The 14,759-nt window shown below is 52.1% G+C and overlaps 2 protein-coding genes across 3 annotated transcripts; one reads left to right on the forward strand and one right to left on the reverse strand.

Annotated features, from left to right (window-relative positions):
• The first annotated feature begins 104 nt into the window (after positions 1-104).
• Positions 105-8,715, forward strand: CETN2 (centrin 2). 2 transcript variants are annotated; one of them, XM_063170280.1, is made up of 6 exons: positions 105-192; positions 1,948-2,106; positions 2,811-2,939; positions 3,600-3,737; positions 4,148-4,324; positions 7,394-8,715. In XM_063170280.1, the coding sequence occupies exons 1-5, from the start codon at positions 145-147 to the stop codon at positions 4,235-4,237; spliced, it is 564 nt and encodes a 187-aa protein (XP_063026350.1). In that variant the 5' UTR covers positions 105-144; the 3' UTR covers positions 4,238-4,324; positions 7,394-8,715. The 2 variants fall into 2 exon arrangements, with proteins under 2 accessions (XP_063026350.1, XP_063026349.1); XM_063170279.1 differs by lacking the exon at positions 7,394-8,715 and adding an exon at positions 4,693-4,875.
• LOC134425562 (putative glutamine amidotransferase-like class 1 domain-containing protein 3B, mitochondrial) lies at positions 5,561-11,663 on the reverse strand. Its single transcript, XM_063170278.1, has 4 exons — positions 11,547-11,663; positions 9,826-9,997; positions 8,868-9,069; positions 5,561-6,262 (listed from the first exon to the last, which is right to left on the reverse strand). Exons 1-4 carry the CDS (start codon positions 11,652-11,654, stop codon positions 6,070-6,072), a joined length of 675 nt encoding a protein of 224 aa, XP_063026348.1. The 5' UTR covers positions 11,655-11,663; the 3' UTR covers positions 5,561-6,069.
• Between the last annotated feature and the right edge of the window lie 3,096 nt (positions 11,664-14,759).

The raw sequence follows: 14,759 nt of genomic DNA on the forward strand, positions 1-14,759 counted from the left end.
ATTGGTCTAACCCTCTTTCACTCCGGCCAATCGCGTTGAAGGAAGGAGGAGATTCTCCCACGAGCTCATTCACCTTTGGCTCCGCCGTCACGCCAGCCAATAGGAGCGCGTGTTGCCATAGCAGCAGCGTGGGGGCGACAGCCAATGGAAGGGCGCGATATTGAGGCTGCCGGGCGTGAAGCCGGCGGGATGGTGAGGGCGGGGAGCGGCTGTGAGGGCCTCAGCGGCGGTCAGGGGGCGGCAAAGGCGCTGAAGGGGCTGGGAGGGCACTGAGTGGGGCCGAGGAGACTCAGAAGCTGGGAGAGGACTCCAGAACTGTGACGGGTGTCAGGGGCTGTGATGGTGCTCAGGGGTTGTGAGGGGGCTCAGGGTTTGTGAAGGGGGCTCGGCACCTGTGGTTGGGGCTCATGGGCAGTGGGGGGGCTCAAAGGCAGGGAGGTGGCTCAGGGGCAGTGAGGAGGTTCAGGGACTGTGGTGGGGGCTCAGGTGCAGTGGGAGGGCTCAAGGGCAGGGAGGGGGCTCAGGGGCAGTCATGAGGGCTCAGAAGCTGTGGTTGGGGCTCAGGAGCTGTGAGGGGGCTCAGGGTTTTTGAAAGGGGCTCCAGGGCTGTGATGGGGGCTCAGGGGCCATGAGGGGGCTCAGGGGCAGTGAGGAGGGCTCAAGGGCTGTGAGGGTGCTCAGGGGGGTCATGATGGGGCTCAGGGGTAGTGACAGGACTCAGGGTTTTGATGGGGGCTCAGGGGCTGTGAGGGGGCTCAGGGACAGTGAGGGGAATTCAGGGTTTGTGAACAGGGCTCAGGGGCTGTGATGGGGCTCAGGGACACTGAAGGGGGCTCCAGGACTGTGATGGGGGCTCGGGGGCCATGGTGGGGCTCAGGGTTTTCACGAGGACTCAGGGGCTGTGAGGGGACTCAAGGGCAGTGAGGAGGCTCAGGGGCCATGATGGGGGCTCAGGGGCAAGGAAGGGGCTCAGGGGCAGTGAAGGAGGCTCAGGGGCAGTGAAGGAGGCTCAGGGGCAGTGCTGAGGGCTCAGAAGCCATGGTTGGGGCTCAGGGGCTCTGAAGGGGGCTCAGGGGCTCTGAAGGGGGCTCAGGGGCACTGAGGAGGGCTTAAGGGCTGTGAGGGAGCTCAGGGGCCATGATGGGGCTCCAGGGCAGTGACAAGGCTCAGGGTTTTGTTGGGGGCTCAGGGGTTGTCATGGGGGTTCAAGGGCCACGATGCGGCTTAGGGTTTATGGAGGGGTCTCAGGAGCACTGAGGGGGCTCAGGGGCCATGGTGGGGCTCAGGGGCTGTGCTGGGGGCTCAGGGGCTGTGAGGGGGCTCAGGGTGCTATGATGGGGCTCAGGGTTTGTGGAGGGGTCTCAGGAGCATGACGGGGTTCTGGGGCAGTGACAGGGCTCAGGGTTTTGCTGGGGGCTCAGGGGCTGTGAGGGGGCTCGGGGGCCATGATGGGGCTTAGGGTTTGTGGAGGGGTCTCAGGAGCACTGAGGGGGCTCAGGGGCTATGACAGGGGATCAGGGGTCAGGGACGGGGCTCAGGGGCCATTATAGGAGCTCAAGGGCAGTGATGAGGTCTCAGGGTTTGTGAAGGGGGCTCAGGGCACTCAGGAGGCGCTTGGGGCCGTGAGGGGGGCTCAGGGGCCATTATGGGGGTTCAGAGGCCATGAGGGGGCTTAGGGGCACTGAGTGGGCTCAAGGGCTGTGACGAGGGCTCAGGGACCATGAGGGGGGCTCAGGGGCACTGAGGGGGCTCAGGGGCTGTGACGGGGATTCAAAGGCCATGATGGGGCTCAGGGTTTGTGGAGGGGGACTCAGGAGCACTGAGGGGGCTCAGGGGCCATGAGAGGGGCTCAGGGGCTGTGTTGGGGCTCCGGGTTTTGCCGGGGGCTCCGGGGCAGTGCCAGGGCTGAGTCCCCGTTCCCCCCCGACCCCGCTGTCCCGTGCCGAGGCCTGCGGCTTTAAGAAGCCGTCGCTGGCGGCCGCGGCGCAGAGGAAGAAGGCGAATCCCAAGCTGGAGCTGCCGGAGGAGCAGCAGCGGGAGATCCGCGACGCCTTCGAGCTCTTCGACACCGACGGCAGCGGCAGCATCGATGTCAAGGAGCTGAAGGTCGGGGTTTCCCTGGGGCTGGAGGTCACTGAGGTTATAAGGGAACAGGGCCATAAATGCTCAAATAACGTCAAAAAGCACTGAAGGTTCCTGGGTTTCTCCCTCCTCCCTCCAGCAGAACACCTGGTGGGCAAAAGGCACGGTTTTCTCTTTAATTGCAGCTCTTTACTGCTCTTATGTAGTGTGTTTAGGACTAGGCTGCCCAAAATTTATGTATAATTCAAAATTCATGTATAATTCTGTGCTTTGCGTCCCAAATCTTTCTCTGTGCATAAAACATCATAAAAAGGGGTTGTGTCCATTGAAAAGGTGGTGGAGGGGTTCCTCTTGTTGAGGATTTTATGCTTTGTTTTTATTGTTATTGTTGTTGTTGCTATTATCTGGCCCTTTATCAAAGGAAGAAAACATTTTCCCGACAAGATTTTTATCACCGGAATGAAAAATAAACTTATTTAAATTCCCTGTGGTTGATCAGTTAAAGATGGCGAGAGTGTGTGTAGGAAATTCCTGGATTAGCTGAGGCACAATTCCAGAACAGGAATGTTTCTATCCCTGTTTTCTGCATCCTGATGTGAGTGCAGAGCAGCCTCACTCTCAGCCTGCCCCTGTTTTCTGGGAGACCCAGAATTTTGGAAACTTTTTCCCCCTCTCCTGTGGTTTTGGTGACAATTTTGTAGGATTTGTAACTTATTTTGTCCTTCCAGGTGGCCATGAGGGCCCTGGGGTTTGAACCTAAGAAAGAAGAGATCAAGAAAATGATCTCAGACATCGATAAGGAAGGGACAGGAAAAATCAGCTTCAGTGACTTCCTGGCAGTGATGTCACAGAGAATGGTATGGATGTTTCACAGCTCCAGAGGGAATTTTGAAGGTGGATGAGGAGCCTTTATTTCCTTTTGGGTTTACAGGGAGATTGAAGCTCTATATTTTAATATTTATTCTAAAATATTCTATATTTTAACCTTAACAATTAGATGTATAAATTTGGGGTAATCCCTATCCTAGAGTCTCTCATTTTTCAAGGAAAAATTAAAATCCTGATATTATTAACAGGTTTCTTTAACAAGCAGAGGTGAATTTTGTGTTGAAAAAAGGGAAAACAAGTTTTTCTCACAGCTGGAAACCAGCTCAGGCCTGCAGGAAGCTTTTGGAGGGTTGATGTCTGGCATGGGGGTGTTTTCTTTCCTTGAATTCTAATTTACAGATTAAATCTCTGGTTTGAAAAATCTTTTCAAAATCCAGATATTTAATAGCAGGGGACCCCGAAAGTGAAAGATATCTGGCTGGCAAGGACAGAAAATGATCCCTGAAATTCTGGAATTCTGGTTGTGTCTCTGTCTCTGTGTGAATTTTATGTGTAATCCTGCTGGTTGAGCTCCTTTATTTGTCCCCAAGGGTTTCTCAGTCTATCAGATCTTTTCTAACTTTATTTTGAGTGTCACCTACAGTATAACCACTCCTGTTTTACCTTAAACTTGTCCTTTCTTCCTTAAGGCTGAAAAAGATTCCAAAGAGGAGATTCTCAAAGCTTTCAAACTCTTTGATGATGATGAGACTGGAAAAATCTCTTTCCAAAACCTCAAACGTGTGGCCAAAGTGCTGGGGGAGAACCTCACTGATGAAGAGCTGCAGGTTTGGACCTGGTGCTTTTGGGGTCTTTGTGCTGGAGCTGGGAGGAAAATCCAGCACTGGTGGGAAGGGAGGAATTCCTGGAATCTGTGGGGTTTGAGCTTGAGGATGGGTTGAGCCCACATGGATGTAGGACTGGGATCATCCATTGCAGCTCTGTGCAGCAGCAGAGATGTGAAAGGAATCACTCTGCTCCAAGCACTTGGTTTCCCCCAGGACCTTCCCTATAACATTTCCTGCTCAGATTTCTCTGTAAATACCCCACCACAACAGATTGCAGGAAGTATTTTGTCTGAGCTTGAGCCAACACTGTGCCCTCCAGCACAGCTAAAGAGGGGCTGGAATTCTGCATGAATCAATCCAGTGATTCCCAGTAAAGGCAGAGCTGAGTGCTGGCCCCAAATCTCTTGCAGGAGATGATTGATGAGGCAGATCGGGATGGGGACGGGCAAGTGAGCGAGCAGGAATTCCTGAGGATCATGAAGAAGACTGGCTTGTACTGAACCCAGTGGGATTTGTGTACATTCCTTAGGGAATGGGAGCCTCATTTTGTGGTGTCTTGCTTTCTTTGGAGGCAGCAGAAAATACAGGTCAGTTCTGTTAGAAGTTTTTTGTGTAAACATTTTTAATGGCAAAGGTGTTTGGGACCAGTTTGCACCACTCTGTTTACAAGCAGCAACGTGATTGCTGGTTATGATGTTTACACTGCTTTGAATACACAAATCACATTTTTGGGACCAAATTTAGATCCTTTTCTGACTAAAAAAATGGGTCCAAACAATTCAATTTGGCAAAGACATGACTCAGAACCAGACAATGTCAATCTATTGCTCAGTGTAAATCTACTTTGGGTTTATGGCTTGGTTTTGGCCTACAGTGAACTCTTTTTATGACATATTTGCAGGAACCACCTTCTTACAACCTGTTTCATGGGATTATCCCTTCCCCCCTTTTCTAGGGCATTCTTTAAACTCAAAATAAAATTAAACTGCTGCAATTTACCTTGTGGTCAGTTCACATGGCTAGGGAAATCTTTGCAGAAGGAAATTCCCAGTGCTGCTGCTGAGGGCTCTGTGCTTGCAGGAATGCTCAGAGGCTGCAGATGGGATTGGATTTCAAATAAAATCTTATTTTTAAGCCATCAGAGTTGTGGAAAGAGTTTTGATCCCCACTTTGCCAAAAAAAGATGTGGCCAGGCTGGAGAGGATCCAATGGCCACAAAGATGATCCAAGGCCTGGGTAGTTCCCATGTGAGGACAGGCTGAGAGAGCTGAGCCTTGGAAAAACTGGGGTTTAGGGGAGATCTTGTCACCATGTTTGGTATGTGAAGGGTGGCTACAAAGGAGAAGGAAACTCCCTTTTTCTGAGGAATCATGGAAAGGACAAGGGATAATCTGTACAGGACACTCCTGGGGAGATTCTGAATGGGCACCTTGGCACAATTTTTCACCATGAGGCAATCAGCTGTTGGAAGTGGTGGATTCCCTGTGTTTGGGCACTTTGGGATCCATCAGGACAGGCTGCTGGACATCTTCTCTAGAGAGCATTTTTATCAAGAAAGGCTAGGCCAGGTAAGCCTTGAGACCCTTCCAACCTGGAATTCTCTGCTCCTGTTAATGCAGGAGAAGAATTTCACCTCTTGCCACCAGAGCTGGCTGGTGACACAGGGTTGGTCCTGCTCTCACCAGTGTCACATTCCTGCTCCAGTCTGGCTTCTGACAAACCCCAGCAAAACAAGGGAGGGGGGCTGGTGCTGGAAATTTCTTCCTGTATCATTTCCCCAACTGACCCAGGGGGAGAGGCAGACACAGAAGCAGAGTTCAGAATTCAGTAGAAGCATCAGGTTTTATTTGGTAGCAGAGCTGGGTTCCTTCCTTTGGCCACAATTCACTGCCTGAGGGAGGGCTTGGGGATCAGCTGACCCTGAACCCTGGGGGAGCCTGTGGCAGGGATAGGTGGGATTTTGGGATGGAATTCCTCCCTGTGAGGGTGGGCAGGCCCTGGCACAGGGTGCCCAGAAAGCTGCGGCTGCCCCAGGATCCCTGGAAGTGTCCAAGGCCAGATGGAGCAGCCTGGGCCAGTGGAAGGGGGCCCTGCCCATGGGAGGAGCCTGGCACAAGATGAGCTTTGAGGTCCCTCCCATCCCACCATCCCACGGCAGCTCCAGCCCAGCTCCCGCCAGGGAGTGACGCGTCCTTGGCAGAGCACGCCACCTCCAGGATTGTCCCTCCTCAGCAGCCACCAGAGCTGCGGGGCAGAGCCAGTGTCCCTTTAGCTGTTGCTGTGTGAGGGCAGGGACAGGCTCCACGGGGAGGAGCTGGGTGCCTGCGGGGGCTCAGGCCAGCCGCAGCACCTCCCTGACCATGCTGCCGATGCCGTCGTGCACCTGGTGGATGGGGGCGTTGCACATGAAGGCGCTGGTGCTCACCAGGCGGTTCCTGGCGTCCACGTGCGCCTCGGTGACCTGGCTGTTGACGTGTCTGCAGCCCAGCTCCTTCATGGCCTCGGCAGTCTTGGCATAAGGCCACCTGCAGGGGAACGGGGAAGGAAAACACGGAGTGGGGAATCTGCTTTATTGTAAATCAAAGGCGACTCCAATGAAGGGGAGAGAGAATGATGCATCTGACTCCATCATCAGGAGGCTAATTGTTGGGGAAGATGAAACAGGAAAGCCTTATAAATATGATTGTCTGGCAAAAGATTTTGAGAATATGGAAGCTATAAGCGAGATTGAAATGAAAGCAAGCTTTGAGATCCCTCAGTTACTGAACAACAGGAAAACAACGGTGTGGCCAGACTGAAGGTGATCCCCTTTTGATGGAACAACACCCTCTGCTTGCAGACAGGCCCAAGGGGCAGAGCAGGACCTGCCAGCTTGGCAGAAGGGGCCCAAAGAGGAGTTTTTAGGGTTTAACATGTAACACAGTATGGTGATGTAGTGATTCTTACAGGCTGTAGGTAAATGCTGTAGGATTTGTATATTGTACTAGATTGGGTAGTGAGAACTAGAATATTCAACACAGAAGAAGATTTATTGTATTGTAATAGGAACCTCACCCTCTTGCCTCCCTTACTCTCTCCCCCTCTCATCCTCTCTCCCCCTCTCTTCTCCCTTTGCTGCTCCAGCTGTGTTTGGCAGCTCCCAGCAGGGCCCTGCCCCCAGGCCCTTTGCAATAAACCCCAAGTTCCTGACCTGGCTGCAGAGATCTCTCGTTTCTGTCCTGACTGTCCTACCCCCCAATGCTCCTACAGCTAATGAATTAATTTATTATACTACACTATATACATTTCATCTAAATTGGATCTGCCCTGCACTCACTCTTGCTGACAATGCACAGAACTGCACTCCTCTCTGATTCTCTCATGACTGTCCTGTGACAGTCCCCCACACACACACCTGGCCCTGACAGGCCAAGGGAACCAAACATCCTCACTTTGGGCAAACAATCTCCATATTGCATTCTGCTTTAGTTCAACACAGGCACAGCAAGCGAGATAAGAATTGTGTTTTCCTTCTCTGCTTGTCTCACAGCTTCTCTTTGTTCAGGGGCCATGTGAATACCACACTCCTTCACTCTGTGCTTGGGGAAGGGCCAGAGGGAACATTCTGTGGTCACTGCACAGAACCTGCTCAACAGTATCCAAATCTCCCATTCCAGGAGTTTTCCAGGACTATACAACAGGAAAACCTTCTGTTCAAATGAGTTAAACATCTGAAGTAAGGCCAAAATGAGACCTGAAGTTCCACTTTGGATGTTCCAGTACCTAATTCTGCCCATTCCAGTGCTCATGTTAATAGGAGCCTGGGAAGATTTGGGTGAAAAGGGACCCCAAAGCGCTGCCAGTGCCACTCCTGCCATGCCCAGGACACCTCCCACTGTCCCAGGCTGCTCCAAGCCCTGTCCAGCCTGGCCTTGGACACTGCTAGGGATGGAGCAGCCACAGCTTCCCTGAGCAACAATTAGATTTAGGTTTGGGGGGAGTTTTTTCCACCAGCTTCCTCCAAGTTAGTGAAAAAACTCCTTTCTAGCAAAAGCCATCAACATTCCTTGCCTGCCCTTGGGAGAATCCAGTCACAGCTTCCCTGTAGGACTGAAAACAGTTTCACTCCCTCCTTCTCTTCCCACCCCAAGCCTTGGGTAACCATCCTATTCCTGCCTTGGACCTGCTTAGCTTGGAGTCAGCAAAGGCTTTTCCTACCCTGGGTCTGTGAGGTATCAGGGAGGTAAATAATTAATTTCAAATAAAGTGTCTTATTCAAAGCCATCAGAGTTGTGGAAACAAGTCACAAAAATGCAAACAGATCAGGTGTTACATCATTCCTTCTGCTGTGCTGAGAAATGATAAAATCAGTCTTCCAGAGTTTCTACTTTTCCCTGTTCTGTCCTCAAAAGGGCTGGAAGTGCAGCAGAGCTGAGTTCTCAGCAATAGCATTCAGCCCCTTGTGAGCTTCCACCACCAAACCAGAATCCCTGGTGACTTTGGGGGACCCTGGTGTGAGTGTTGAAGCCCCAAAACAGATAGCCTTCAAGAAATAATGAGTTAAAACATAGAATGTGAGGCATTTGAAGAAAGCATAGCATTAGGAAGCACATAAAGCAATATATCAGCTAAAGTATGAAACACAATGACAGGAAAGAGAGATAGGAATAGGGGAACTGATGGGCTAAGCATGTTCAGAGCCAACAATGTCAAACTGACCCTAAGAACTTTGCCAAGCCATAGAGACCAAGCCAGGTACAATGGGAATTGACCAAATTAGGAAAGAAGTTCAAAAGTTTAAAGAGGAAGACTCATCAGAAGACCCCAGCCCATGATGAAGGCAACCGGAACGACCACCAGGATGATCCTCAAAAGAGATGTCCCCGCCCATGCTCCGCCTACACCACGCCCCCTATGAATATTCATGCAAAGATATGATTATGTATATGATCTGATGTAATTTATATCCAAAACTGTATAAAAGGCTTGCCTTTGTTACGGGAAACTCAGAAATCCATTTTGTGATTTCTCCGACGCGTCGCAATAAAATACCTCCTGCTTATCTGACTTAGGCTGAGTCTCTTAAGCAGTTATTCTCGCCTTTTGGGGCAAAATTCGGCATCAGTGTCACCAACCCCCCTGGTCACTCACTGCTCACACTCGGTGTCATGGCCCACGGTGACCTCACAGCCCGGGAAGATTTTGGCTGCCAGCACGGGGGAGATGCAGCACAGCCCGATGGGTTTGTGGGCAGCGTGGAACGCCCTCAGCACAGCCTCCACCTCTTTGGAGACGCTGCAGTTCTTGCCCTGCGTGGCCCAAGTGCTCAGGTTTTTTGCCACCCCAAAGCCACCTGAGGGAAGAGAAAGAAGAGTTTAGCTGGAGATTATATCCAGGGCAGGATTTTTGCCAGGTGAGGCGTGGTGGAATGCTCAGGTGGATGGGATGGTTGGCAGCATTTGCCCAGTGTCACAGACATCTTTTATGAAAAATCCTTTCCTTAGGATTTTTTCTCCTGAGAAGCTGAGAGGCCTCAGGACCAAAATGTAAACATTGATTATCTGCTGCTGTGGGATGCACCAGGCCAACTGTGATGGTGTTCACAGGGGTCTGAGGATGTGGGAAGAGATGAGGATCTGACTCCATGTTTCAGAAGGCTGATTTATTATTTTATGATGTATATTATATTAAAACTGTACTAAAAGAATAGAAGAAAGGATTTCATCTGAAGGCTAGCTAAGAATAGAAAAAGAAAGAATGATAACAAAAGCTTGTTATCCGAGAGTCCGAGCCAGCTGACTGTGATTGGCCATTAATTAGAAACACCCACATGAGACCAATCCCAGATGCACCTGTTGCATTCCACAGCAGCAGATAACCATTGGTTACATTTTGTTCCTGAGGCCTCCCAGCTTCTCAGGAGGAAAAATCCTAAGGAAAGGATTTTTTATAAAAGATGCCTGTGACAGTCCAGTATCAAGAAATGAACTAAAATTAGCTCTCCTTCCAAGCCCTGCTCCAGCCTGTCTCTCTCCATCCCACAACTCCCACGCCCTTCCAGACCTATGGAATGTCCAAGCCGTGGCAGGCAGACCCCACACAGCCCTACCTGGGATGATGAGGGCGTCCAGCCCCTTGACATCCAGCGTGGCCAGGTCCTTGATGTTGCCTCTGGCTATCCTGGCACTTTCCACCAGGACATTGCGCTGCTCCGCCGTGGGCTGCCCCTTCACGTGGTCCACCACGTGCATCTGGGGGATGTTGGGAGCATAAACCTCAGCCTGGAGTGAGGGGAGAGGTTGTTATCCTTCAGCAATGATGGAGAAACATGGAAAGGCACAGGCAGTGAGTGGGAATGCTGAGGGGCTTTCTTGGGAAACAGTTGGCATGGAGGAAGGAGGGAAGGGAGGAAGGAAACTTTCAGTATTTAAGAACTGCTTGTCTGGGGGGCTGAAGTGTCCATCCATATCCCAATAAATCCCTCTTGCAGGGTGACCACCCAGACAGCTGCTGTCCCACTCCATCTCCCACAGGACTTGGAGTTTCCTTTCCCTACCAACTTTCCCAAAGCCAGAGTGTTTTTCTGGAAAATGCTCTCCCTTCCTTTAGCACTTTCAAGCTCATATGCAGAAATTAAGAGTGGAGGGTGGTGAACAGATTTTGGGACTGGCCCATCTGTGCAGCTCTGGGCCCCACAATTTAAGCAGGATTTAAGGAACACCAAGGTGTCCTGAGGAGGGCAGGGCTGGAAGGAATGTCCTGTGAGGAGCAGCCGAGGACTTTGTTATTATCTAGGTGGGGGACAAAGAAGCTGAGAGGCACCTCATGGCAGCTTTCCGTGGAGAGGGAGGTACTGAGCTCTGCTCCCTTGCAGCTGAAATACTCCATTCTACGCTGACCTTAGAAAGGGAGAGATTGAAATGACGCCCGAGTTTCCTCCACTAGAGGCCCCTGGCGATCCAGGGATGAGGGAGGGACGGGCTCCGAGCCTGCTGGGCCGGGAGATGGCAGGAGGGAAGCACTGCAGCAGCTCCAGGAGAGGAATAGGCAAAATTACACACGTCTGGCCAAGTCTCATCCTGGAGCCAACAGCGAGGGCAGGGTTGGAATGGTTTGGGATTGGAGGGGCTGGCGCGGGAAGGTCACCCCTGTGCCTCTGTGTTCCACACAGCAATTCCCATTCCCAGGGGAACAGCTCCGACCAGACCCGTGGGTGGTTCATAGCTGAGTAAGATGTCCCAGAGGCTTTCCCTCCCTCCCTCCCTCCCTCCTTCCCCAGTCTCACGGAGCGGCTCTCCCGACTTTTAGAGCAGCTGCACCTTTTTTACCGCTCAGGTTTAACTCACGCACCCCTGTCTGTTCTGTCATCCCTGGAAGTGTCCCGGGCCAGGCTGGACGGGCTTTGGAGCAGCCTGGGACAGTGGGAGGTGTCCCTGCCCATGGCAGGGGATGGGAATGGATGAGCTTCAAAGTCCTTCCCAACCCAAACCATTCTGGCATTCTCTGATTCTGTTTTCACTTCCACTCTTTGAATGTTTTAAAAAGATGAATCTCAAACAGCCCAAACTGTCTTTTATACAGAAATAGCAGGAGAGAAAAAGGATGTGAAGCCAGAAGCGAAGAGAGAAGGCATTCAGGAAAATGTGTTGGGGATTTGGATGCAGAGCTCCGCACCAATCCCTGTGTACAGCACAGCTGCGCAGGGAGCTCTCCTCACTCGCAGTGACTCCAGGCACCGCTGCTTGCCTTTCGGGGAGTTTTGAGGAGGGGAGAGATGAGGAGCAGAGCCGGGACAAGGAGCCCGGGCAGGACCGTGCCGGTGCCTCTTACCTGAGCCCCCTCCCGGCTGAGATGCACCAGCACCGCGGACGCCTCGTGGATCTCGCTGCCGTCGAACACGCCGCAGCCCGCCAGCAGCACGGCCACCCGCTTGGCCATGGTCCCCGCAGAGCCCCTGCGGCCACTGGGAGCTCCGCTCGCTGCCCCAGCCCTTTATAGCCACAGCCCTCCCTGGGAGCAGGTGGGGCCCCGAGGGCTGGGCTCCGTTTCTTACTGGCAGGGAGGTTTTATTTCCAGTTCCACAGGCAGGGCATATAAATATTATTTGTTTCCTCAACTGGCTGCTCCCTTACAGATCTTCCTCCCAGCACGTTGTCTGCAGAGCAGCCCCAGCTGACATGCCCTGCTCAATAGAGCAGCTGTGTTTTTCCTCCTCGGCTGTTGATTTTCCATTCCAGTTCAGACTGAAGCACCAAAACCTTTGCACAGGAGATGGTATCAAAGGGAGCCAGGATTTCAGCCAGTGCATTCCCCTCTCTGACCCATTCTTTGAACCCTGCACTGCATAGGCTGCTTCAGACTTTTAACACCAACATTTCCTTTTTGGATCCTGAATGTTCCTTCCCTCAGATTCCATCTCTCAAAAGTGGATATTTTACACTTTGCTGCAGTTGTTTGCTGGCTTTTGCACTCTGTGTTTAGGAAAGTTGGAAGGGACCTCACAATGTCCAACTCCTGGCCCTGCACAGGCACCCCAACAATCTCACCCTGTGCCTGAGAGCATTGTCCAAGCACTTCTTCATCTCTGGAATAATGGGATTCTTCATCAACAGAACCATCTCTCTGTTTATTTCATTCCAGGGAGGTGGCACTGGGAATTGTTGGAGCCCTGAGCTCTGGAGGGGCCCCTGGAGCTGAGTTCAGTGTCTGGAGCTCTTTCCTCCCACTCTGGCTCTGCTCTCATGGAGATGATCCTGTACTTCTCTATTTCAGCCTGGCCCTGGTGAAATAACTGTGCCCTGTGGAGGCTGAGAGAACAAAAAACTCCCAGAACATGGCTGCAGGGTGTTTTTCAGGGGTTATTTATAAGACATGTTCCTTGGGGCTCTGTCATTTCTGGGAGAGACATGAAGCACATCCTGTGGGTAATGAACTCGTGGCTTGGCAAGGTGTTCAGTCAGGGCAGGCCTGAGGAGGAGGCTCACTGCTGCTGCTTGGGACTTCATTTATGGCATGTTTCTCCCAAAATGAGGCATTTCAGGCACCCAGCTGCTACCTGAACAAGCAGGAACAAGAAATGTGTGACAGAGGCTTTGCAGTCCCATTAACCCAACCCAGACTGTGCCTCTCAGTTACTTTTATTGCCCAGAGCAGGAATTAAATTGAGATATGCATAAAAAGCACCCAAAGCCTTTCCCCTGTTTTTGTTTTGCTATCTAAGGAATCCTAACTATGGTTTAGGGGTATATTATTTCCTCTTGCATGGAAAAACAGCCGAGTGATGTTGCAACCTGAGCAGGTAATTTCTCCTTCCTGCAGCTGCTTCAGGAGCAGGCCCACTAGCCATGGAACAAAAGTAGCCAGAGGCTGAGGATTCCCACAGCCTGCCTGTTGCAAACCATATCAGCCACACCTGCCTGGTGTAAACTGGCTGGGCTGGTTCCCATCACTGGGGGAATTGGTGCAACTGGACCAGCCAGGCTTGTTTCCTCCCCTTGGGAAAACATCTGTCACAACAGACATGTCAGCCCTAAAGATGTCTCTGCAAGGGAGAGATGAATGATAAATGACATTTCTCAGCTGGGTTATTCCAGCCTGGATGGTCTTGGCTGTACAGGTTTGTTGTGGGCTTTGGTATTAACAAGTGGCTTTAATCTGCATTAAGGTTCTAGTGAGGAGGGGTGGGAAGGGACTCTATTCCTGCAGGGTGGGCACAGTTGGAGATGCCAGGAAAGTTTGTGGCAGTGAAGGGGATCCAGCTGGATCCAGCTGCCATCGTGCTGCAGCTGGCTCAGGGCAGGAGGAGCAGGGTCCTGATGAGCAGAGGGCCTGATGCTCTGGGGTTCTTCTGTATGCTGTCCCAGCTCCAGCACCCCTTGGATGATCCCACAGGCCTGACTGTGAGCTCAGTCAGTGCAGCTCCCAGCCCCATTGCCAGCAGCGTGCCTGGTCTCCTGCCCCGGCTGTGGAACAGGATTTATGGGGAATCACAGAGCAGGATCTGCTGAGGAGAACATCAGAGCTGGCTGCTGGAGGAGCTCTGCAGAGCCATCCCTGGGCAGCCCAAGAGTACCAGCTCTGCATGCTGTTCTGCACCTTTTGCCTTGTCAGGAGAGTGGGATTTGCTTTAACTGGAGCTGAGTTCCCTGAGGGAGCAGTCCCTACACTGCTCCATCCCCACAAACAACACAACAGAGGAACCAAGCTCTGTCAGCTGTCACAGAATAGTCCTCTGACAATTCCCACCCGAGCCATGACTCAACACGATCCCCAGGCCAGTGCTTTCTGCAGCCTACCCTCCATCCATAAACACCTTTGTGCTCTGACCATGCATTCCCCATGAGGAGCAGCAGGAAGCTGCCCACAGGTCCTTCATGTCCCCTTTGGGACACAATCCTGGCAGTGCTGGACACTCACTGCTGACCTGGAAAGCCAGCGAGGCTCTCCTGGGCTGGAGGAGCTGGATGTGGAGTGGCAGATGGACAGAAGTCACCTTTAAGGGAATGGCACTGAGTCTGCCCTGGGTTTGCCCAGCTCAGGGGGCTGGTGCCAGGCATTCAGAGCTGAGACAGGGACAAACAGCAGGCCCATGGCCAGGGTGAGCAGAAACAAGTGGTCCCCAAGGAGCTGCTGGGCTTGCAGAGGGCTTGTTTGCTCCATCAAGGTGGATGCTTGCAAAAACCTTCATTTTAACCAGTGTCATTTCCTCACTGGCAGGAGCAAAAAAAGGCAGCAACAGCAATAAACCCTCAGCCTTATTTTTCAAGTGTCTTTTTGAACAAGGGTTAATCAACAGTAAAATTAAGAGGCCCCTGGAGGGAGCTACCAGCAGCCCACGCTGACTCACAGCCCCAAATTTACTGCAGCCAGAAGTTCATTTGCATTTCCTCCCGCATGCAGAGAGCAGCCGGAACAGAAGAGGTTTGTAGGGAAAAGGGGTGGAGAGCAGGGAGGACCGGCGGCAGCGGCGATGGTTTGGTTATAAAGAGCATGGGAGGAAAGAGAGGCAGCACTCAGCCCTCGGCCGGGGCTGGGCGCGCAGGG

This window comes from Melospiza melodia, chromosome 16 (genome assembly GCF_035770615.1).
Source record: "Melospiza melodia melodia isolate bMelMel2 chromosome 16, bMelMel2.pri, whole genome shotgun sequence".
NCBI classification, from domain to species: domain Eukaryota; kingdom Metazoa; phylum Chordata; class Aves; order Passeriformes; family Passerellidae; genus Melospiza; species Melospiza melodia.